The following is a 24,097-nucleotide window of genomic DNA, read 5'->3' as shown; positions in this document are numbered from 1 at the left end:
ATGAGTCTATCCTGATTCCAAAGTTGGTGACTTTTGCTTTTACTTTCTAGGACATCCCCATGGTCCCAGGCACATGGTAGTTGTTTCTCACATTGCAAATATTGTTGACTTTCTGACATAAAGATACACAGTTGTTTTCATCATGAGCCAGTATCTAACAAAGAAGCTTCTGTTGGAGATGTGCTGAGCCAAATTCTCCAAACACCAATACTATTATACAGAAAAAAAAATCTAGACAAATTGTTCTCCTTTTAGACTATTCTCCAAGTTATAGATGCTTCATCTATCTGGATGGCAGGAATTCAACTGCCAGATAGTGACGACCTGGACTTTGCAGTCACAGTAGGGAATATTTACCTGCCAAATGAACATGTTTCACATGCTCCAAGGATCAGCTACATCCCTTTCCTTTTGGCTTCAAATTTCTTAAGCTAGGTGCAAAAGGTTTCTTTCCATTGGTAATTAATTGCCCTATGTCAACTATAGCAATCATGCTAAACGATACCTGTTGAAACAACCCTTGGGGAAATAATCCAGTAAGATGAACCACAGCTGTGGGGAGGATGGCTCCAAAGTCCCCAAGCATCTTATTAATTCAGCTTTTCAAAATTGAACAATGAACTAGATGTTCTCAACTAATTAGTGTGACTATTTCTTTTTAACTGACTAGACTTGCTTTCTTGTGTCTTGTAGACCTGGCCGAAGATGATCTTGACTGAAAATTCCGCTTGCCATGTTTTTAATAGAATCACAGAATTTGAGAGTTAGAAGGAGCCCAACAGCCACTGAGTCCAAGCCATACAAAGAAAAAGGAAAAAAAATCCCACTAAAACATATCCAACTAGCAGTCACCTATTTTTCTGCTTGACATCTTCCAAGGAGGGTGTATCACCACCTCCTGAGGCACTTCTTGCTTCTGGATGGTTTTTCCTGGCATCAAGACTATGTTAGTCTTTTTGCCCTTTGCTTCCACTGCTCTTGATTCTAGTCCTTTGGGGCCAAAATGTTACAAGTCTAATCCCTCTTCTTCATAACTGTGTTTAAATATTCTCAGACAGCTAGCATGTTTCCCCAGACTCTTCTCTTTTCCAAGTCAAACACCACCAATTGTTTCAACATTTTCTCATATGCCAACACTTTTAACAACACACTTCTCCCAAAAGAATATAAGCTGCTGCTGCTGCTTCTTCTTTTTTTTTGGGGGGGGGCAGGCAATGGGGTTAAGTGACTTGCCCAGGGTCACACAGCTAGTAAGCATTATGTGTCTGAGTCTGGATTTGAATTCAAGTCCTCCTGAATCCGGGGCCAGTGCAATATCCACTCCACCACCTAGCTGCCCCAGACAGGGGATATTTCACTTTTGCCTTTATTTTCAGTATTCAGCACAGTTGCTGAATAAATGTTCCTTGGTTGCTTGTTTGATCCTATGGAAACCATGAGGCTTGGAACAGAAAAATCTCTAAAGGCTATTGTCCTGGAATTCAAAGAATTACCAAACCAAGCAGCAACCACAAACGAAAACAAACTAACACACAAACAACCCTGGGAGGAGTTAGGAAGAATACTTTTAACCTCTGACCACAGGCTCCAAGATGAAGAGACCATCTAGTCCTCCCCCCTCATACTACAGATGAGGAAACGAAGTCTAAAGAAGTTAGGTAGTTTACTCAAGGTCATACAGATGATGAGCGTCAGAGGAGGAATGGGAATCCAGATGTTGATATGTATCAATGCACATTGTATGGGCGATGAAGTAAACAAGCGTTGAACGCAAGGAAGTAAATACGTCTAAAAATGTCACTAAGAATTCAGTAAGATGAGACACAGGAGTAAGATGAAATAATGGAAATATCAATCTCTTTTCAAAGAAATATATTTGAGAGAAGAAATAACGGGCTAGCACTACATAAAGTGGTATTAATGAATAAGCCAGCTGGTATTAATGAATCTCAAGAGTCATTTATAGTGGAAATAGTAGGTAAGGATAAGAGGAGAGAGAATGAAAATGAGTGTTAGAATGATATACCAGATCCCCTGGCCAAGTGGAGGAAATAAATGATGATAATAGATCAAAAGCTAACACTGAGACAAGATATAATGGTAATAGGAACTTTCACTTCATGATTCCCTGGTGGAAATCTTTTTAGGATAAAAGCAGAGCGTCTGATAAATATTTTATTTGTGCAATTGACAATTTCATCTCTCAGAAGATATGGGAAGTGAATTTTAATGAGGGTAAATGTGAAACCGATAAAGTTCGGAAAAGCCAATATATAAATACTTGCTAGGTTGATGAGGCTAACTAGAGAGCAACTCATGTAAAAAAGGCTGAGGCTTTGTTTTTGTCCTTTTCTGTTGCAGTCAGGCTTTACCCATAATAAAGTCATAGCAACTACCCACCAAGTTTAATTTGTTGATTGAAAGATTCCAGTGTAATGTAATTTTCTTTTTAAAAGAAAAGCTCGTATAACTTCGGCTGTTGTTACAGCCTAAGTACAAAGTCCAGAAAGAAAGGGAATTGATAGTTCAATTATTCTCCTTTCCAATCAGACACAGTTATGGGCATCATATATCAGCCAAAACCCTGACAAACTAAAACATGTCAGAGAAGAGTGAAGGAGAATAAAAGCTTGTCTCAAGAAGACTTGTTGAAAGAAAAGGGAACATATCGCCCGAAAAAGAAAAGACTTAGGGATGGCTATCTTTAAATATTTAAAGGTCTTTCACATAGATGAGGAATTAGATTTAATCTGTGTTACCATAAGGCAGAAGTAGCTCAAGTGGATGGAATTATTGGCTTTAGAGACAGTAAGTTCCCCAATACTGGAATTCTTCAAGAAGAAGCAGGATGATTATTAATTTCAGACACCAGGGAGGGTATTTCTACATCAGGGAGGGAGTTAGACTAGATAATGTCTTGCTAAGTTTCTTCTTCCAACACAATTCCAAGATTTTGTAAGTTTGGGGTATGTCATGATCAAGGTCTGTATAGTGGGAGAGAGATGCAAAAATTAAATGAAATAGCGTCCTAAGGGCAGTGAAGACTCCTTTGTCTAAATCTTTCCTTGAAACAAAGACCAATATTTCTAATACCAAGTTTCTTAGAGTTGTTGCATAGGTGGGGCTATAGAAAATGGAAGTCTACAAAAAATTTAAAATAATTATCACTCAGAGAGCAACATAGGAGTACCAGTTTAAACTGGCTGTGATGCACTACAAGCAATGAATTACAAAGAGTTAGAATAGGAATTTTGTCAAAGAGAGTTATGATCACAAAGGAAGATGGGTAGCTATACTGTGAAACTGAGGGATAAGTGTTAAGCAGCTGCTTTGTTCTATTGGTATCCATTAAATGTAAAGATTGAATGAATGAATGAATATAAAAGCATTGAATCACTTACGGTGTGCTAAAGGCTGGGGAAATAAACACAAGCAAGCAACATAGCCCTTCCCATGAAGGAATTTACATGCTAATTGGGAAAGAATACACATGAGAGCTAAAGTTAGAAAGTGGCAGAAAGAGAGAATCTTGGGAGGAGGCCAAAATATAAGTGACCTGGCTTGCAAATGTCTAGGAAACAGCATGATAGAAGATTTCTAATATGTTGAGTGGACCTCTCCAGTCAACTTATGGGAGGACAATGGAAAATATGGGATAGGCAGGAAGAGATGGGCTGTAACTGGCACCACTGGAAGCCATATTTACTCTGATGCCATCAGAGATCCATTTGGTTATTTAAGGGTTTTAATCCTTCATAGAAAATTTCCTTCTGTCTCTGTGTCACAAAGCTCTAAGGCTGAAAGCTTCAATAAAGGCAATGCCAAGAAACCCTTCATCATTATTAAACAAACAATATTGGGGGGGCTGGGGAAAAATGAAGATGAAGGACAGCCTGAGAAGCCAGCAAAATATGCCTTTTTGAACTCTTTAAGGTAGAAGGCAAATAATCTGACTTCTGAGATGAAGAGTTCTATGAAAATGAGGAGACTGGGTACCAAAAGCAAGGATCAGAAATTTCCATTTATGGATTCAACAAATATTTAATGAATGCCTGCTAGGTAAAAAGCACATCCAGGCATGAGATAGTTGTGGTTCAAGGACAATTGTGTTACCTGAGAAATGTCTTGAGTAGCCTTATTCACACTGGGAAATAGCTAAGATCCTTGAAGATGGATAGTTATTACCACTTCCTGAGACAATTAAATACATGTTCCTTAAACATTTTTCGTGGCATTTTGTATTGTGAATTTTAATTGGCATAAGAAGGACAGTGGAATTTTTCATTTATCTTTTTCACAGTATCTGGGAAGTTAATTTAAAGCAGACAGCAACATGGGGAGTCTAACTTGTAGAGGAAGAATCGGAGGGAGAAAAGGAACATCAAGATTAAAAATAAAACTTGAATATGCATTAAGAAAGCAATCTGAGAAAAGCTGTGAGAAAAGTTACAATTTTCATTAATATTCATATTACAGAAGATAATATTGAGCAAATGTAAGATGATTTAAATCCCATAGTTATGGAATTCTCAAGGTATGCTCACTGGGCACACAATCATTTTGGGAAGTCATGGCTCCTGTACTAGTGGAAAAAAAAGGACTAAATTGGAAATAAACAACGTCAATTTGGTCAAAACAACCTTTATAGAGGCAAATGCTTTTGAACACTGCTATAGGCTTTAAGTGTAGCATTTTAACACCAAAGTTCCAAGTTTCCATGGATACCAATAGAACTTTCCACAAAAGAGAGGGAGAGAAGAAGGAGGGAGGGAGGGAGGGAGGGGGGGGAGAGAGAGAGAGAGAGAGAGAGAGAAAAGGAAAATCAAAGGAATCTAATTCTCCCCTTGGAAAAGGGAGATAATAGATCATAAGGCATAGGGTCTTAGACTTAGGGATGGAAAGGACCTTAGAGGCAATGGAGTCCAATCCCCCTCATTTTACAAATGAGGAAACAGACTGAAGGAGATTAAGTGACTTGCTCATGTCACACAGCTAGTAACATTTAAGGAGAACATTGATGCCGCATCTTTCTGATTCCACATCCAGTATCTTATTTTAGCATATTTATTTTGAAAAAAGGGATGAACTTTGTACTCTGAAAAAAGGGATGAACTTTGTACTCTAGTCAAAAGCACTAGGACACCTAAGATCCTTTCTCCAATATCCCTGAACAGAGCATTGAAAAGTTGCGTGCAAACGTCTTGGCTGTCCAGGGTACCACCTACAATTTCTATGGTTCTTTAAGATCTCAAAACACTTTATACACATTATCTCATTTGACACTCACAATCCTGTGAGGTAGGTGCTACTATTATTCCTATTATACAGATGAAGAAACTAAGGCTAAGAGAAGTCAAGTGACTTTCCCAGGATCACATAGGTAATAAGGTTCTGAGGTGAGATTTGAAGTCTTCTTAACTCCAGTCCCAGGCTCTATCCACTAAGAGATCCTTTCTCAAAGGTCAATTCACGTTCCATGTGCCTTTCTCTGATTCATGACTTACAAACAAGGAAGCAACCCATTCTGGTTGTGGCTGAGCTAAAAACTGAATGTGGTTCTTGAGGAAAACCAATAAAAGCCCTCCATGGGAATATTCTGCCCATTTTCTCCTAATTTAAGCAACGTCAAGGAACCGTAATTTCATAGACAGTTCCTCCATCAACACAGAGAGCAGTTCCTCTACAACTTGGAAAGTAACCACTGAGTGGCTGCGGCCCTCAAAATTCATTATCCATTGACCAATCTGCTACAGAGCCTCTTTGAAATTAGGCTGGTTTTTGAATGACAGAAATAGGGTCCATCATCACACCTATTCCCTAAATCTTCCAGATTCATAAGAAACTTGTGAAAGAAGGCTGACCTTGAGAGTCATGGGACTGCAATCTGAACTTCCTCTACCACTTACTAGTTGTGTGACCTTGTATGAGTCACTTAACACCTTTGGTCTTCTGTTTCCTCATCTGAGAAAGGAAGGGATTGGGCTAGATGACCTCAGTTTCTTTCCATGTCTAGATTTATTAACCTATGCTCCACTGGTATGACCTGAATCTAGGACTAATAACACTAAGATCTAAGGTTTATATAGCACTTACTATGTGCCAGGCACTGTGCTAAGTAAGCACTTTACAATTTTCATCTCACTTGATCCTCACAATAACCTGGAGAGGGAGGTGCTATTGTTATCCCCATTTTACAGATGAGAAAACTGAGGAATGCAGCATCAGAATAGTCCATCAGCAAGTAGGACACTGTGGGAAATTATATGTTTCCCCCTGAAAGATATCAAGAAAAGAAAAACAGAAACACATAGGTTTTGCAAACTCTAAAGCATTACACAAATGTTAGCTTTTAGAACAATATGCACTAGGACTACAGCCATATTAATGAAAAGATCATTAAGGAGTATGGAAAATTGCACCTATTTTCAGATTTTTATTTCCACTGTATTGTTTTGTTTTGCTGATTTTTTTCTTCATCTTTCTACTAAAAAAAATCTTTGTTATATGAGATGACTCTCTGGGAGGTGGAAAGGGGAGAGATATAGAGGGAAATTCAGGCAATATAAAAACAAAAAATATCAATAAAATGTAATTATTTTTAAAAAAAAGGTAAGTTGAACTCTGGGTCATTGCAAAACTACTGAGGGTCCGGGAAGATAGCTAATGACACATAATTTATCCCTTACATTCTCTGGCAGAGCAAGGGGCCACTATTAGTACTGCCCCTGCCATCAGCACAGCCAACTAGCTAACTATGTAACTAGCTTTTATATAACACTTTCAGGTTTGCAAATCACTTCACATTTGCTACCTCAATCGACAAGACAGAATGTTATATACAATCCCAGAGGCAGTCACTAAATGAGACACTTTTGCTTAATTACTTTTCTTTGGCTCAAGAGGGAAAGGCTGAAATCATTATTTTGACATAACACAAAAAAAGGCATCAATAAAAATTATTTTTAAAAATCATCCCCCTGTGGCTTAGCTGGGCTAGTACACAGATAATAAAGCTCCAAGGCCATCACTGAATCCGTACTCGAAGCCTGGTTTCAGTGGGGGATCTGTCACGAGGCTGTGCTCTGCTGGTTACCCTTTGAGGAGGATTTCAATGGAAACTTCACATTAAATGAAATATGTTAGAATAGGGAACCTGTGGTCTTCTAGGTCCTTGGGTGTGGCCAGTTTGACTGAGTTCAAGTTTTTATTTATTTATCTTTTTATTTGTTCGTTCATTCATTCATTCATTCATTCATTCATTCATTCATTCATTCATTCATTCATTCATATATTTTGTGAGGCAATTGGGGTTAAGTGACTTGCCCAGAGTCACACAGCTAGTGAATGTTATGTGTCTGAGGTACTCCTGACTTCAGGGCCGGTGCTCTATCCAATGTGCCACCTAGCTGCCCTGAGTTCAAGTTTTACAGAAGAAATGCTTTTATTGGATTTTTGTTTGTTCTGTGAAGTTTGGATTTACTTAAAAGGCTGCACTTGAAGACCTAGAGGGCCACACGAAGCCTCAAGCCTGCAGGTTCACCACCCCTGGAAGAGATTGCTTCAGTATTCAATAGTAAATAAAGGAATCAGCTAAGAGCAGCTAAGTGGCACTGTGGATAGAACACTGGCCCTGGAGTCAAATGTGGCCTTAGACACTTACTAGCTGTGTGACCCTGGGCAAGTCACTTAATCCCAATTGCCTCAAATATAAAATAAAATAAAAGAATTAGTTTATTTGGGGGCAGGTGTTAAGTGAAGTGGACATCCTGGAAGTCATGAGCATATTATACACATTCATTTGTTAAATGTCAGTAATTGGAGGGCAGCTAGGTGGCACAGTAGATAGAGCTCCGACCTTGGAGTCAGGAGGACCTGAATTCAAATCCTACCTCAGACACTTGACACTTACTAGCTGTCTGACCCTGGGCAAGTCACTTAACCCTGATTGCCTCATCAAAAAAAATGTCAGTAATTGGGCTAGATTCCAGTTATAAACTTGGGAGAATTTTGGCAACTTTGGGGGTTCAAGTTCTCTATGTTTCCCCTTCATCTTCCATAACTTCAGCTCTACCTACACTCATACATTGTCAACTACAATATTTTTAAGTAGACTATGCCTTATACTTGGCTGCCATTATTATTTTCATATCTTCTCCCAATAAAGTCAAATTATTGCACTCTGATTGATAGCAAAATGCTGAGCATATTAAAAAGCTATATTTAAAATTAATTTTGACTATAAGAAATGTACTTAGAAATAGGAAATCACCTTAAAGAGGCAAGAAATGGAGAGTTCAGGTAGGAAGAGGTCTCTTTCTGACAAGTCAACCAAAATAGTCGAGGCGTGAATTTCAATTTCCAAGTTTCACAAAAAGGAAAGCCAAGTTTAAATGGTGACACTATAATAATAGTACACATGGGTCATATCTACCAAAATATTTAATGAAATGCCTTCCTGTCAGTGGAGCATGAGAGAATTGGCTGCCACAGAGACAGCTAAGTATACAGAAGCAGGGCTGATAAATTCTAGTGTGCTGTAAATGAAGATAAATCCCCACTTTACAGGAGGTAGCTATCATTTAATTAGGGGAGGAGATTAGTTGAACCTCCAATTCTGTTTTTGCTGATCTCACTGAAGCTTTAATTGTGCTATTAAACATTTTCTCCCATTTAAATGGTAGTTTGTCCCATGCCCATGAATAACTTTTGCACTTTCCTCAGAGATTCCCTAGACCAAAACTCCCACTCCCCTACATACTGGGTCTCCTACATTAGAGCATGAGATCCTGTTATTTTCTAATTTTTAAAAACATAAACTGTATACAATAAAGTTTCACATTTCCACATATAATTTTATTTTTCTGTTCTGTTTATATATGTAAATGTTCTCTCTTGTTTAGGGATATCTGTTAAAATTCAGGATGAAAATATAAAATGTAGAATATTAGCTCCTTGAGACTTAGAGACTTCCTTATTTTTTGTATCTGTATCGTCATTACTTAGTCCAGTACTTGGTATATGGTATGTGATTAGCAAATCCTTTTTCATCCATTCATCCATCCCGGGTCAGGACCAGAAGAAAATAATCCTAGGGTCGTTGATTTTAAGCTAGAAAGGACCTTAAAAGCCATCAAGTCCATTCCTGTCGTCCCCACCACAATTTTTAACAGATGAATAAACTAAAGCACAAGGAGGTTAATCTATACACCCATTAATGACTAATGCAAAATTTGAACTCAGATTCTTCTGACTATGTCCTATTCAGTATATCATGTTATCTCTCCTAATAATAATACTAGCAATTATAATAAATCATGAACATATATATGTATATGTATATATTTTATATATATATGTGTATGTGTATGTATATGTATATGTATATGTATATGTATATGTATATGTATATGTATATATGCCAGGAAGAAACTGGGTTTAAATATTGCCTCTCACATGTACTAGCTGGATGACCATGAGCAAGAGTGAATCTCCTCGGGGCAGTTAGGTGGTGCAGTGGATAGAGTACCAGCCCTGGATTCAGGAGGATCTGAATTCAAATCCACCCTCAGACACATAACACTTACTAGCTGTGTGACCCTGGGCAAGTCACTTAACCCCATTGCCTAGTCAAAAAAAAAAAAGAGTGAATTACCTAGGCCCCAAGCAACTCTGAAACTAAGTTACATGTGAGTTGTCCATCTGTATGAATAGAGTAAGTTGACATATTTAGAATAGCATCTAAGAATGAAATCATAGAACCTGGACAAAAAAAATGTATAATGCTTTGAGGTGTACAAAATACTTTCTTCCAAACAGCTGTATGAGATGTAAACAGTATTATCTCCATTTCGCAGATGGATTATCAAATGCACAGATAATTGAAATGAACTCAATCTTAGCACAGCCAGGATACTCCCCCTCCACCTCACAGACTTAGTGAAGTGTCAGAGACTATGAGTACTCATATTTTTGCTGACCAGAATTCCATTCATATTTTATCTTCTACTTCAGAGAGAGAACATGGTGTAGTGAACAGACAGCTGGTCTTGGAACCAGGAAGACCTGTATTCCAATCCTGCCTCTAATAAATACTGTCTGTATGACCTTGGGAAAGTCACTAAACCTCTCATTGCTCTAGGCAACTCTAGAAAACTATAACTTGAAGAAAAGGTGCCAACATTTATCTGTAGAGAATTCTGCATCACCCAGGAGTTACCTATTCAATGAAATCACAGATTTGGTCATATTCCTATCCCTATTCTCATTCACTTTTAGGAAGAGAATTCAATATCCAGTATTCTTTAATACCTCCTCTATGGCACCTGCTGAAATCCTGTGACCAGCCACATTGATTACATCATCAACTCGAGACACAACATACAAATAACCATCTTCATCCACGTAACCAGCATCCATGGTGTCATAATAACCCTGTAAACACAAGACCCCACAAGATTAAAACAAATATATTTTAGCTGTCACATAGTTAATACATTAACATTTAAATTCAGGACATTGTAAAGTATAAAAGAAATGGCTGCATCCAATCTTAGGTGTTATGAGGCCACTGAGTTGGTTTTTTTTCAATTAATTTCAAAGCTTTCCAGATTCTGTTCGATCTTTCAACATCTAGTAATAAATTAAAAGTTTCTACTATATATCCAAGTTGAGTCAACACAGTGAGCTACAAAGTTTATGAACCCAATTTCTTTTCCTAATGGGAAAGTGTTGTTTCAATATCCATCAGTAGCACACAACATTTGATTGGCAGATTTTTTCTTGATTTAATATTAGACTTTTCCATGTTAATGTTTGAAAGGTATCACATAGTTTAATCTACTCTTGTTCTACTCTGATGCCTCATCACGGCACAGAATCTCAAAATTCTATGCCAGCAGATAGTAAATCAACCAAGCTAGAACTGCTTCAAATAAAGTCTCAGCAATACAATGTGTTTTCTCTGGTAACTATCTTCCCTAAGTTTGAAGACACAGAAGACTGACCATGAAGCAATGACTTTTTTTTATTTTTATTTTTTAATTTTTGTTAATCCAAGTGCAAAGTTCTTCCCCTCTAAAGAGTCACTAAAAGAAGAAATAACATTAAATGCAAGAAATGAGCTTGGTTAGATCCACAGAAGAACTTCCTCGCTGTGAGAAAATAAGGAAAAATGATTCAACTAATTCTAAAATGGGCCATCTAGGGAGGTAGTCAGACTACCAACCCCACAAATGGTTAAAATTAAGATAAATGCCCACTCTAGGCTAAATAACAATTTGAGCAATTCACGTCCCTTCAAGCAGGGAATGACATCGCATGGCCTTTTAAATTTCCTTTCTGCTCTAAGATTTTATGGACAAGTTACTTTTAGCTTTTCCTTGTGTGAACAAGTTTGATGAGGAGCAGAGTGATCTGAAAGTTCTTACTGGAAACTTTTCAAAATACAAATGCTTGAAGGCTTCCTGGTTTTTCCAGAGCCCCGAAAATGCTCCAGGAGGCAGAGGCAACCTTAGGAGAAAATACAGAGCAGTTAGCATTCAGCAGGTGAGATTGAATGAAAGTCTATATAGGTAGACAGATTAAAGGGTATATTGTCAGTGAGATAAGTGGGTAACAGATATTTGATGGAAAACAGTTATATTTCCTCTCACATCTCCAAATCTACCAGACAGGCTATGACTACAAATGCCCAAACTACTGAAGATCAGAGATCACAGAACAAGAGATTTAGAACTAGAAGAAATCTTTGAAGTCACCCCTTTACCGATGAAGAAACTGAGGTCTAAACAGGCTTATAAGACCATGGGATCATAGATTTAAAGCTGGAAATCTCTGTCATCTAGACCAATCCAGTGGTTTTATAGATGCTTTTACATTTTATAGATGGGGGAAACTAATGACTTCTCCAAGGTCACACAGGTGAAGGGCTGGAATTTGAACCAAGTCAAGGACAATTGTTCTTTCTATGACATATGCATATCTAGCCCATTTTTATGCTGAGCAGTCACTGGAGTATTAGAAACAATAACAGAATAAAAATTAGAATAAGGGGCTTGATGTTGTGGTTAGTAAGGGGAAGTAAAATTACTTTCTTGGAATAAATTATAAGATCATAAAAAGAGTTGGAAAGGACCTTAGAGGTCATTTGTTATTCGACTGTTTCAGTCATGCTGATTTTTCATGATCCTATTTGGGGTTTTCTTGGCAAAGATACTGGAGTAGTTTGTCATTTCTTTCTCCAGCTCATTTTATAGATAAGGAAACTAAGGCAAACAGGATTAAGTGACTTGCCTAGGGTCATACAGCTCGTAAGTATCTGCTGCCAGATTTGAACTCAGGAAGATAGTCTTTCTGACTCCATGACTAGCACTCTATTCACTGCATCATCTTGCTGGTCCTTAGAAGTCATAAAGAGGGGCAGCTAGGTGGTGCAGTGGACAGAGCACCAGCCCTGGAGTCAGGAGGACCTGAGTTCAAATCTAGCTTCAGACACATAACACTCACTAGCTATATGACTCTGGGCAAGTCACTTAACCCCAACTGCCATACCAAAAAAAAAAAAAGTCATACAGAGAATTGTTCGTGATCACTGAACTAGACCTTCTATCTGATGTTCTTACCTTCTCTTTGCCTGTTTAATCCAATTATTTCTTATCTTCTGTTGGCACTGAAGAAGACACAGTTCCTGCTGGCATTCCCTGTCTTTCCCTCTATATCATTCAGGTAGCAAACTCCCAGCTTGGAAATTCGTCCCACAAATGCAGCTTGGTATATAACCCATGGTTACATAGCTAGAGTCCACTTGAAGCAGAAATGGAAACCAGATTTTTCTGACTCCAAGGTTAGCCCTCTATCCACTAAGCTATAATACTTCTCATAACACATAATGACAAAAAAATAGAAAATGAATATTATATAACAAGGATGCACCAATGTAGTCGATGACCAAGAAATGAAACATCATTTCTAATCCAGGGAGTCTTCCTCTCTAAATTCTTCCTTTTTTCTGCCTACATGGGGTAGTGCCTACAGCACCAGCTTGAAATCAGGAAGAAACACGAATTTAAATGCTTCTTTTGATATTTACTAACTTATGAGCCTGGATGAGTGCCTTAGCCTCTCTGTGACTCAGTTTCCTCATTTGTAAAATAAGACGGTTGGCCTCAATGGCCTCCAAGGTGCCTTTTGGCTCTTCATCTAGTATCCTATGATTCTATGTTTCACCCATTCTTCCAGGAAAATTCCTATAGATAAATACTATCTAAAGAGCAACCAGGTGGCACAGTGGATAACATGCTGGGCCTAGAATCAGGAAATCTCTTTCTGAGTTCAAATCTGGCCTCAGCCAATTACTAGGTGTGTGACCCTGGGCAAGTCACTTACTTAACCCTGTATGCCTCAGTTTCCTCATCTGTAAAATAAGTTAGAGAAGGAAATAGCAAACCACCCTAGTATCTTTGCCAAGAAAACTTCAAATGGGGTCATGAAGAGTTGGACACAACTGAAAAATGACCAAACAACAAAACGTTATCTATGTCACTCATCTGTTACTTTTTCATGATTTTGTTGTTAATATCGAGTCACAGACTTTTCAACAATCTAATCCCCATCTTTCACAGGTAAGATTGAGTGAAATGCTAGTTTGTGATAGCTCTGAGTGTTACAACCCAGGTATACTTGTTCCAGATATACAGCATCACTTACCACATTCTATCTGTATATGTTTTCCTATTTAGCTTGTAAGTACCCTCAGTTCAGAGGCCACATCTTAAGTCTTCCTATATTCTTCATAACTCAGGACAATATAATGCTCATCTCTGGAATGTAAATCTTCCTTCCTCACCCTGACCTTTCAGAATTCTCATTTTCCTTCAAGCAAAGCTCAGGTGCCATCTCCTATAGGATGCCTCTTCTGCCCCATCCCCCTCCCCCCAGCTATTAGGGCTCTCTTCCTCTTGAAATGACATTGCATTACTTGGTATATAACAGGATTGGAGAACATGCAGCCTCTAGGCCACATGTGGCCCTCTAGGTCCTCAAGTGTGGCCCCTTGACTGAATCCAAACTTTACAGAACAAATCCTTTTATTAATTTATTATATACTATAGCTATGTGTCTTATGACTTATGACTTATCTAGCTACATAGTATATATTCCAGGAGAATCTAAACTCCTTGATGGTAGGGAATATTTTCATTTTGGTTTTCTGTAACTCTTGAACTCAGCAGTGTCCAAAATATGTTACTTAATAAGTGCTTGTTGAATTGAAGATTATATCCTCAGTAAATGTTCGTTCAATGAATGCATGGTGTTCTTACATACCCCCGGTGAATGAGTATTTTTTTAAATTAAACCGCTAAAAATAAACAACTATTAACACAATTAAGCCAATTAATCACTTCACAAAAGTGTCATGGCTTGAAATATATAATAACAATAATATCTGCTTTAAAGATTACAGAAACACTTAACACATTATCTTGCTTGATTTTCACGGCAGTTCTGCATAGGAAGTGCTATAGGTGTTTTCTGAAACCCTAAAATGTATGTGTGATCTTATGGATGTGAATCCTCCCTCCATTTAGGCTGTTTACAAGCCATCTCTGCCTTCCCGTTCTGTATGATGCTTGACCAAGTCTCTCCAATTCTAGTGCAGGGAGTCCAATCCAATGGAACCTTCTCATTCTCTTGGCATTACATGGAGATCTGCAACCACAGCCCCGAAATGAAAATTAGTCATCAAGTCTTATCAATTCTACTTCCACACCATCTTGTGTCTGTCCCTTTCTCTCTGCCCACAATCACCACTCATCACTTCTCATTTTGACCGTTACAATAGCCTATTAATTGACACAATGCTTCTACTCTCTAGAAGTAGAACAGGAAGATATCAGTGATTACTTAGAATAGAAAGAAGTCAGCAACTACTGACTCATACACTTTCTTTTTTCTTCTATGAGATACTTATGGAAAAAGTCAGTTCATGTATGAAGGGGAAACTTGATGAAAACAAGTGAAGAGATCACTGATATTTTCACAGATCATTTTCTACAGTACACCACATTTTTGCAGCCAGACACTAAGAGACAGGTAGATTTGGATTCTGTTGAGTTCATTGCTTACTGATTTCAGAAAACTATCTGAGTCAGTAGAGGACAAAACCTAAAGAGTTTTCTCCAACAACACGCCACACATGCACGTGTCAAAACTCATTACAAGATATCCTGAAGAAGAAATACAGATATAATTGCAGCCCTCTGTAAACTAGAGTCTCTGTTAAATGACTTGATCATTAATATTAAGTGAATTATAAAATGGAGAGATGTATCCTTGCCAAAGGTGTTCACTAGGTTACACAGGATGATTATTGAAAAATCCAGCTAGCAGAAAGACCTCGCTATAGATGGTAAGGTCCTCTAAATGCTTCTGTTGCAGATGACTGTTTTGCAACCTAGACTATTGCATAGCCTCCTTAAAAGACACTCAAAAGATACTGACTTCGCAATCCACAAAGGAAAATACAAGAAGATGAAGCCTGTTTAATGAGCAGATTATAGTGTGGTTTGATGGGCATCCCATTGAGCTACATCATAATATCCAATTCTCTTGGATAGGCACTATACATGGACAATGAGCAGGGCTCAGAGTAGAACTGGAGTATAGCAGGATGTGCTCCACTGGATAACCTGTGTGGCCTTTTCAAGAATTTCAAGTTGCATCTCATTGAAAACATTCATTTTTCAATACCAATATTTTCCTAGGGATGCTAGATGTCAAGAATTTATGGAATACTATGACTGTACAAGAAAAATCAAATTTAAAGTAACTGAACATGAAAGGTGAAAATGTGGACTCTGCCACACATTTCCCACAATTACTTGAATTCAAAGAGTGTTTTAAAGATATCATCAAGACTATTATAATCTGACAAGAAGATGATCTAGTAGTTTATCTGAGAATTAGGGATAACAGGATGAATGCTCAAGGTCTGTACATGCAATAAGACCAACATTTACCATAATTCCCCTCAACATGGATTGGGCTAGTTTTCCCCCCCTCTAAAAGGTGACAAAGCTATTTCTGGTGGCTGATTGGTCCGGGGAGCGAAGGCTGAAGTTGTACCTACCTTGATGTAGCTTCCTGGCAGGTTCTGGTCATCTGATAAGGCTTCCATGTCAAGTAAGAGCATAAAAAAGGCTCGCCCACATGGATTTAGGTCCTTCAGACCTGGCAGATATTAAACTCTGCCTGAGTCACCACACATTGCCCTGCTGGCCAGATATATTTCCTGTACATGAAGGGGCCACGGCTAACCCAACTAAGTACTTGAGAATCCTTACTGAATATCATTTCTATGTGATGGCTAAGTAAACCTCCTTTTTTAAATTGTCTAATCTTTTAGTGCCTCGTTACATTCTAATACTGAACTAAAACTAACAAGGGACTGGCCTGAATCAGACCAAGTCCCCAGCCCTAGGATTCTGGTATTAAAATATTAAATATTTTATTAATATTAAACATTATATATTATTTAAATATTAAATTAGTAAAATATTATCATTAAAATAATTAGGGGTATAGACTTGAGCATGTTGGGCAAATCCACCCTGGATGACTTATAGAAACATATGGTCAAGGATGATAGAGAAGATGAGAACGTATGGATCAATCACAATCTTGGCAGTAGAAGGAGAATTTTGAGGGTTTCATGGGTATATAAAAAACAAGAGCCATGGGAAGGTGTGGCTCCCATCATCTTTAAAGTCTTCTGGTCTGTAAAGTTCTAGAGAGGTTGTATGAATATAATGCCACACACCTAATAAAACTCAAGAAATTAACTGGCAAAGAAAAGTTTCACAGAAACACCACCAACTCAGGCTTCTTGCCAACAGAAAAAGTGACAATTTTGGTTTAGAATGATACCACTTCAAACATGACTATACTTTTTGTTTCAATTTTAAAGACTGAACTTCTCACATCATTAGCCTTTATTCAACTCATCCAGCACTGTGTACCAGCAGAGGAACAGATGCCAACAAAATCTGAGAATTCGCCACAGAATCAGATGGAATTGGGCCTAGTACCAACTGACCACTTCTTACTGAACTGGTTGTAAACAGAGCTTTCATCTTTGTGCCTAATAACAGTGATTATTAAATGTGTTCTCTAGCCATACTAAGTGGGTTTTTCTTTTCATTCTCTGCCTACCTCTGTGTTATGTGTGAACTAGTGACTCATAATCGTGTTCCTTTATCCTGAACCCTTGGCATGACTATGGAAGCACCCCATAAAAGTCCTGATCATCCCCTACAAAATTAACTGCTCCAAGTAGGTGCTAAAGACAAAAAGGATTTTAAGCAAGGAATCCCCAAGATTTTCTATCTTAGCAGAAAGTAAAGCCTACAAGATGAGAAGAATTCTGTACAAGAAACTGTAGATTCAAAGTTAATTAAATACCGGACGTTATATAAGATGAGGATTCAATAACATTTCTCTCCCATGTTGCAAGTTGCTAAATGGATCACATTCAGAATCCCCTATTCCTAAAAACAAAGAAAGATTTTTTTCCCCTTGCAAGAAATACCCAGCCACAGTGACAAATGCAAAATACCTTTCAAGTATATCAACTCAATGCATGATTTTTAAAAACACTGTTTCCCAAGCCTTGTAGACAGTCTATTTAGCATGCTGAAATGAATCATTGTAACCTGCAAAGGACTGAAAGACTGTTGCAATTTTGGATTCCAATGAACCCACAAGGGAAAGGTGGTTTCCATGGTTATTTCTTGGTTGCTAATTACATAGCCAATCATAATGGATGATACAGTTATAAAACGAGGGCAAAAACATCAACTATACTAAATCACCTGATATGGAAAAGGAAAAAAAGCAAGAAAGAAAATTGTTCCCAATCTTTGGACCTAAATTTTAATACTGGTACAGCCCATTTTTTTTAACATCCCAAAACAGTTTGTTTCTCCTATTAAATATGTATGTGTGTATATGTGTGTGTGTGTGTATGTATATATGTATGTATATGTGTAGATATGTAGATATGTATATATAATGGCCCAGAAAATATGATTCCGAAAAAGAGATTTAGAGAATGCTTTTTTCAAAATACATTAAACATCCTGATACTAATAATATTGATGATGATAGCTAGCATGTATATAGCACTTTGAGACTTGCACAGTATTTCACAAGTACTGGTTCAGGTTATCTTATATAAAACAAGGAACCCTGGCATGAATAATTAAACACCACAGATAATCCACCCACCTGCTTTGAAGTCAACCCCTGAGGGAGAACTCAGTGCTGCCAAGTGACCCTGGGATCCTGCTCAAATGAGCAGAGAGAATGGTCCAGTTCTAAGAAAATGTGCTGCTATTCATTCATAAAATAATTAACAGTCGAATGAAGTCGACAGGCTTGTTCTTTTAATAAACATGTATTAAACAAAATAGTCCTATTATTTTCTCCTCCTCTTTCTCTCCAAGGAAGGAAGGAAAGAAAGAAGGGAGGGAAGGAAGAAGGAAGGAAGAAATTTTGAGGCATTCATCTGCTCTATACACTCAAAAGCAAACTGAATGGACATAATCCCTGCTTCTGAGACAAATGACAGCTGGGGCTCCAAGGTGTATAGGACATATAGATACATTAAGTATGGAATCTCTTTGCTTTAGGGTCAAGCAATGAGGCTGGTGGGTATCGGAGGAGCGATAAATGAGGGCCGAATCATGGAAGCTTTAGGTATGGGCCAAGAATGATCAGTAGGAAACACTGCCTCCAGTATCATCATCTGTAAAATGATGGGGCCGGATGGGGAGACCACTAAGGTCCCTTCCTGTTCTAAATCTATGATCACGTGATAACTAATTAGGGAACTCTTCATGGAGAAAGTGGTATCAAGAGGTGGGAGAATTATGTGAAAGAGCGAAATTGAAGAGCAAAAAGTTGGAGTCAGATTTTATTGCACATTTCTCATCTTCTCTTCACAGGCAGTTTTGTGGTACTATAGTCCTGCCTCTGGCTTCCTAGGTTGGGTAACCAACCCTAAGGAAATGGACAGATTGAGAGAAATGATTCATTGAGTACTCTTACTCAAAACTGTAATAAGTATTAGTCAGTTCATCATGATTTTATAAGGGGTAATGTTGTTAGTAATTGTTTTAATATATTCATCTAGTAATACATATCTAGTCAATCACCTAATAATAGGTATAAGAATAAATTATGTGTTAATCCATATTTTCTATAAGTCATGTAGGAATATAGATTCTAATAGAAGGTCCCTGATATAATAGGCCTCAAACATTAATGTAATGTTCATTACTTGGTTACCAGATGCAGCTTACTTGAGCAGCCACAAGAATGCTGACATAGGTATATCCATGCTGTTTTACTCAAATTCCATGATCAAACCAAGTACAGGTGGTGGCATGGTATGGAGAGTACCCTTCCCCAGAATGTTCTTGGAGTGTATGTATACCTTGTACCATCTCCTCCCGCCTAACCTAAGGAAGAGCCCATCCATCTTGTGACCACCTAGTCAGTGGAGATATCCTTTGCTGCACCCAACTCATGACCCTGCTGACACACCATTGTTGCTTATCATAGCTTACGCATCACGTCAACTGATGAGATTCTATATTTTACCATGCTTCTTTTGCATAGTTGCATATTTGCATCTTATATCCTGAGGAAGATCTGAGTTCTGCTTCATTAGAGGAGAGGGAAAGAGACAGACAGAAAGAAACAGAGAAACTTTACAGAGAAGAAACCAACCTGCACTGGTAAACAGTTTCCCCATATACAGAAAAATCACAGGTCCAGTCCTACCCCTATCCCCATTCTCATTAACTTGCAATACAGTGAAAAAGAGCATCAGATTTGGAATCAGAAGACTTGCATTTCAGATCTAACTATATGGGTCACCTTGGAAAAGTCATTTGACATCTCCAGGCTAAGGCCCAGAAAGAATTTCTCTCACCTATAAAATCAAGGGGTTGGACTCCAAAATTTCTCAGGTCACTTCTTTCTCTAAACTTCTGCTCCTAGGCTCAATTTAAAAAGCATGATTCCAAGTATCAGAAAACCACTAATTTGAAGCAGTATGAATATAAGTCATTTCAATCACACAGCAGGTATTTATTAAGTGGTAACTGTTTACAAGGTATTGTGCTATTGTGCTGGGCCACAATGAAGAAAAATTGAACAGTCTCATACTATATACATATATACACACACACATACACACATACACATATACATATATATATATATATATATATCACATATTATACAAAGTACATTATATTTTATCTTATCTTATCCCTCCCACCCCCCTTCTCACAAGTCTGAATTGTTTTTCAGTTGTTGTTTCACTCGTGTCCAATTCTTCAACTCCAGTTGGGATTTTCTTGACAAAGATACTGGAGTGGTTTGCCATTTTCTTCTCCAGATAGGGAAACTGAGGCAAACAGGGTTAAATGACTTGCCAAGGGTCACATAGCTAGTAAGTGCCTGAGGCTGGATTTGAACTCGTGTCTTTATTGACTCGAGGCCCAGCGCCCTATCTAATATGCCAACCTAGCTGCCCAAGACTTCTTTGGCCCCTTCCATTTATGGCAGATCTTTGTTTCTGTTGGTCTCTTTTACATTCTCTTTGCAGTCTGTCTCTGACAGCTTCCTAAAAAAAGATTAAGGTTAAATAGCACACGGCACCACATAAATGGTTATGGTTTCTCAGTTATGAAAACATGAACTGATGTAAAAACTATAATAGGCAGCTGGGTGGTAGAACAGATAGAGGGGGCTTGGCTTGGGGTCAGGAAGATCTGAATTCAAATCACGTGTCAGACATTAATCAGTGCTTATGACACAGTGCCTGCAACAAGGCAGGCACTTAACAAACGCTAGGTGACTATCTGTGTGACCCTGCACAATTCACTTAATCTCTCAGCCCCAGTTTCCTCTCCTGTAAAATGGAAGTAACTGCAGCACTTACTTTACAGGATCGTTGGAAGAAGTAAATGAGATAATATGTGAAGGACTTAAAGTTTAAAACACTATGTAAATATTAGTTTTTATCATCAGTATCATTATCACTAACTTTTAAAAGTTGTAGAAGGAGAAGGAGGAGGAAGAAGGGGAGGAAGAGGAAGAAGTAGATGACAATAGCAAAGAAGAAGTAGACAACAATAAAGAAAAAGAAGAAGAGGAGGAGGAGGAAGCACTTCTGTACATAGTCAATACATAAGAAAAAGAATTCTTGCATCATCCCTAAAAGGAAAGTAACAACTTTTTTTTTTACTTCTGCTTTCAGATCAAATTGCTTTCTATTAGAAACTGCCAACTTTCATTAGTCAGATGAGGTAAGAGAGGCTTTAAGAGAGATGAATATTTATATTTCCTTTTTTGCTTTTCATTAAAATGAAAAGAGGGGGGAAAACTCTACTGTTCAAGATTAACCATCTTCAGTCATTTCATACCTCTCAGTCTTGGTTTCCTTCCATTTTTAACATTGTAGGAACAAGCTTGGCCCAAGATCCTTATCTAGGATAGGTTAGTCTTGAGAAGAAGTTGTTTCTCCCCTGAGTGCTGGATTTGGAGTCAGAAGACTTGGATTCATTAGGCATGACTGGCTCTACCAATTACCGCCTGTGTGACTATGTCAAAGTCAAAGCCACCCTCTAGACCTGGAAGCCTCACTTATCAAAATAAAGGGGTTACAGTAGTAAGCCTCCAAGACCTCCTCTCAGTTCTACACCTGCCATCCATGGCCTAGTTAAAGAGTTAAGAACATTAGCTATAAAGGGATAGATGAGTATAATCAGTCATGGGATGCACCAAAGCCACATTACTCAAAGAAACCGAAGTCATAAATATCAGTTATTGATCCTTGACAAGCTACATGGCCCCTGTGGTCATGCTTCATGCATCTTAGTTTCCACTGCCAGGGCAAATACAATACTTCTTTTTTCTTTTAATTCATCCAGACCTGTCATTTCAAGGGTATGAAGAACTCATAAGTTCAGAAACCTTTTCAACTAACGCAGATCAGCAATTCATCTGCCAATTATAGTCATAGGATCGTGTGGCAACACTGAGTGTTTAAAGGATGTTTCCAGGGTCATGTGGCTAGTGCATGCCAGAGGCAGGGCTTAAACACAGGTCTTCCTGACTTGAAGAGCAGCTCTTAATTCTAAACACTGTCCAAGAAAAGACTAAATATACTTAATTCAAAAGGAATAAATCAATTTGTATTCCAAGATGTCCCACAGAGAAAAGAATCATAATAGATGAGAAGCTGGGGATGGACTATGATATATCCTGGTAGAAGGCCTGCAACAATGAGACTGCAGATCATTCATCAGAATACATGACATGATCTATAACTCTTTGGTCAAAAGGAATCTCCCATATCCGAGAACCACAAAATCGCCCCGAATTCAAATAAGAAAGAAGGAGCTATGTCCTGAACAATAATTTGACCACCACCATCATCAGTATCATCATTAGAATGGTCACCCCACACTGTCTCATTTTGCATGCTTCCATATGATCTTGAAGGCACTGACTGGTGCCTTATGAGTTGGCTCAGGAAATGTTGCTTACTTCACCACAATATTTCCCAAGGTGCGGGCCTTCAGTTTTTGCATACTGTCATCCAAAATCATAACTGTAAAGTCAAATTAAAAAAAAACAAATAAATTTTGCATAAAAGTGACATACTGCCATGCAAGTTAAAAGACTGTTGAAAATTTCCAGACAAATAACTAAAAACAGAACTAGAGCATACCTTCATAATTCTCCTGAATCAAATAACAAAAAAGTTCTATAGAATAATATGTTTTAATTTCTAAGAGACAGTTCCTCATAATAGATATTTCCTCCAAGAATAGAAATATACAGTAGTAATAGGCTGAAAACCAATGCACTCCTGATTAAAAAACAAAACAAAAAAAAAAACAGAACACAGATGCAGAGCCTATGGAGGACCATTATTTTTCTGCCAAAGACTCCTTAAAATAAGGTGTGATGGTTGGCATTTGCTGTTAATGCCATTGTAAGTATTTCATATCCCTTTAAAGATAAGCTGAATCTGAAAAAAAAAAGTGAGATTCACCAAGATTCAAAGACAGTTACAAGATCCTCCTCCTCCCTTCTTCTTTTTTCAGCAAATGGAGAAACTGGGGCCCAGAGAGATGAACTAAACTTTCCAAGGTCACAAAGGACCTAAGCAGCACAGTCGGGATCTGTTTTAAATCAAGGGGTCATAACCTTTTTTTCTATCATGGATCCTTCAATATTATGCTGAAGTCTATGGACCCCTTGTCAGAATAATATTTTTGAACACACAAGATGAAATAAATAGGATTACAAAAGAAATTGAATAAATAGAGTTCAATGTTACAGTCAAAATATAATCAATAAAATACACAAAACATATTAAAAAAAAACTAATGGGGTCCTTGTAAAGAACTCTTAATTTAAACAGGTCTAGCCCTCCCTTCCCCACAAAAAAAGTCTTCAAATTTCAACTGCGACCTATACACACCCATAAAAGTGACCTATCAGAACCAGGAGATCTTTACCCTCATTTAAGCTTTGATATCATCTTGCTGTAATCCTTGAAGGGCTGATCTTAATAACTTTCCTGACACTGTCACATGGCTTTCAGTACTAAGCTGCCTCCACTCTGAAATGACACAGGATGCTGTTGGCATCGGTTTTTATTAAGTTCTCTTCTCATTATATGCTGCCCATGAAAATAAATCACCAAGTCGTCCTGAGGTCTTAATAAATCTTTGATGCTGCTTCACCTCCTATTTTATATGAAAAACAGAAACCAGCATGGCTTCCTTGGGAAGAGAAAGAGGCCATTTCTTTCACCTTCCCCAAAGGTGACTTCTTTGTTGTGAATTTAAAAACAAAACAATGTTTTTGAATTTCTGGAAGCTCTTGAAACAACTGGAAAATGAAAAAGCTGGTGTTTTCTTGAGTATCAAACATTGGAGGCTTGAGTCCCAAGGCAGAGTTTCTGCATGTAAATGACTTTCCCAAGAAGAGTGAAAGACTTTTGTCCTAGCCT

General features: G+C 37.9%; 1 protein-coding gene across 1 annotated transcript in view; it reads right to left on the bottom strand.

The window, feature by feature from the left end:
• ACSS3 (acyl-CoA synthetase short chain family member 3) overlaps positions 1-24,097 on the bottom strand; it is a 231,567-nt gene that overhangs the window by 6,251 nt on the left and 201,219 nt on the right. Inside the window, exons 11-13 of the mRNA XM_020993467.2 lie at positions 22,621-22,684; positions 11,427-11,508; positions 10,309-10,431 (exon numbers count right to left, since the gene is read on the bottom strand). Of these exons, the coding sequence (XP_020849126.1) occupies positions 10,309-10,431; positions 11,427-11,508; positions 22,621-22,684 (269 nt within the window). The remainder of the gene's footprint in view (positions 1-10,308; positions 10,432-11,426; positions 11,509-22,620; positions 22,685-24,097) is intronic.

This window comes from Phascolarctos cinereus, unplaced genomic scaffold (assembly GCF_003287225.1).
Source record: "Phascolarctos cinereus isolate Bilbo 61053 unplaced genomic scaffold, phaCin_HiC Scaffold_1;HRSCAF=81, whole genome shotgun sequence".
NCBI classification, from domain to species: domain Eukaryota; kingdom Metazoa; phylum Chordata; class Mammalia; order Diprotodontia; family Phascolarctidae; genus Phascolarctos; species Phascolarctos cinereus.
The sequence above is the reverse complement of the archived record's forward strand: the minus strand, read 5'-3'. Positions and strand labels throughout refer to the sequence as shown.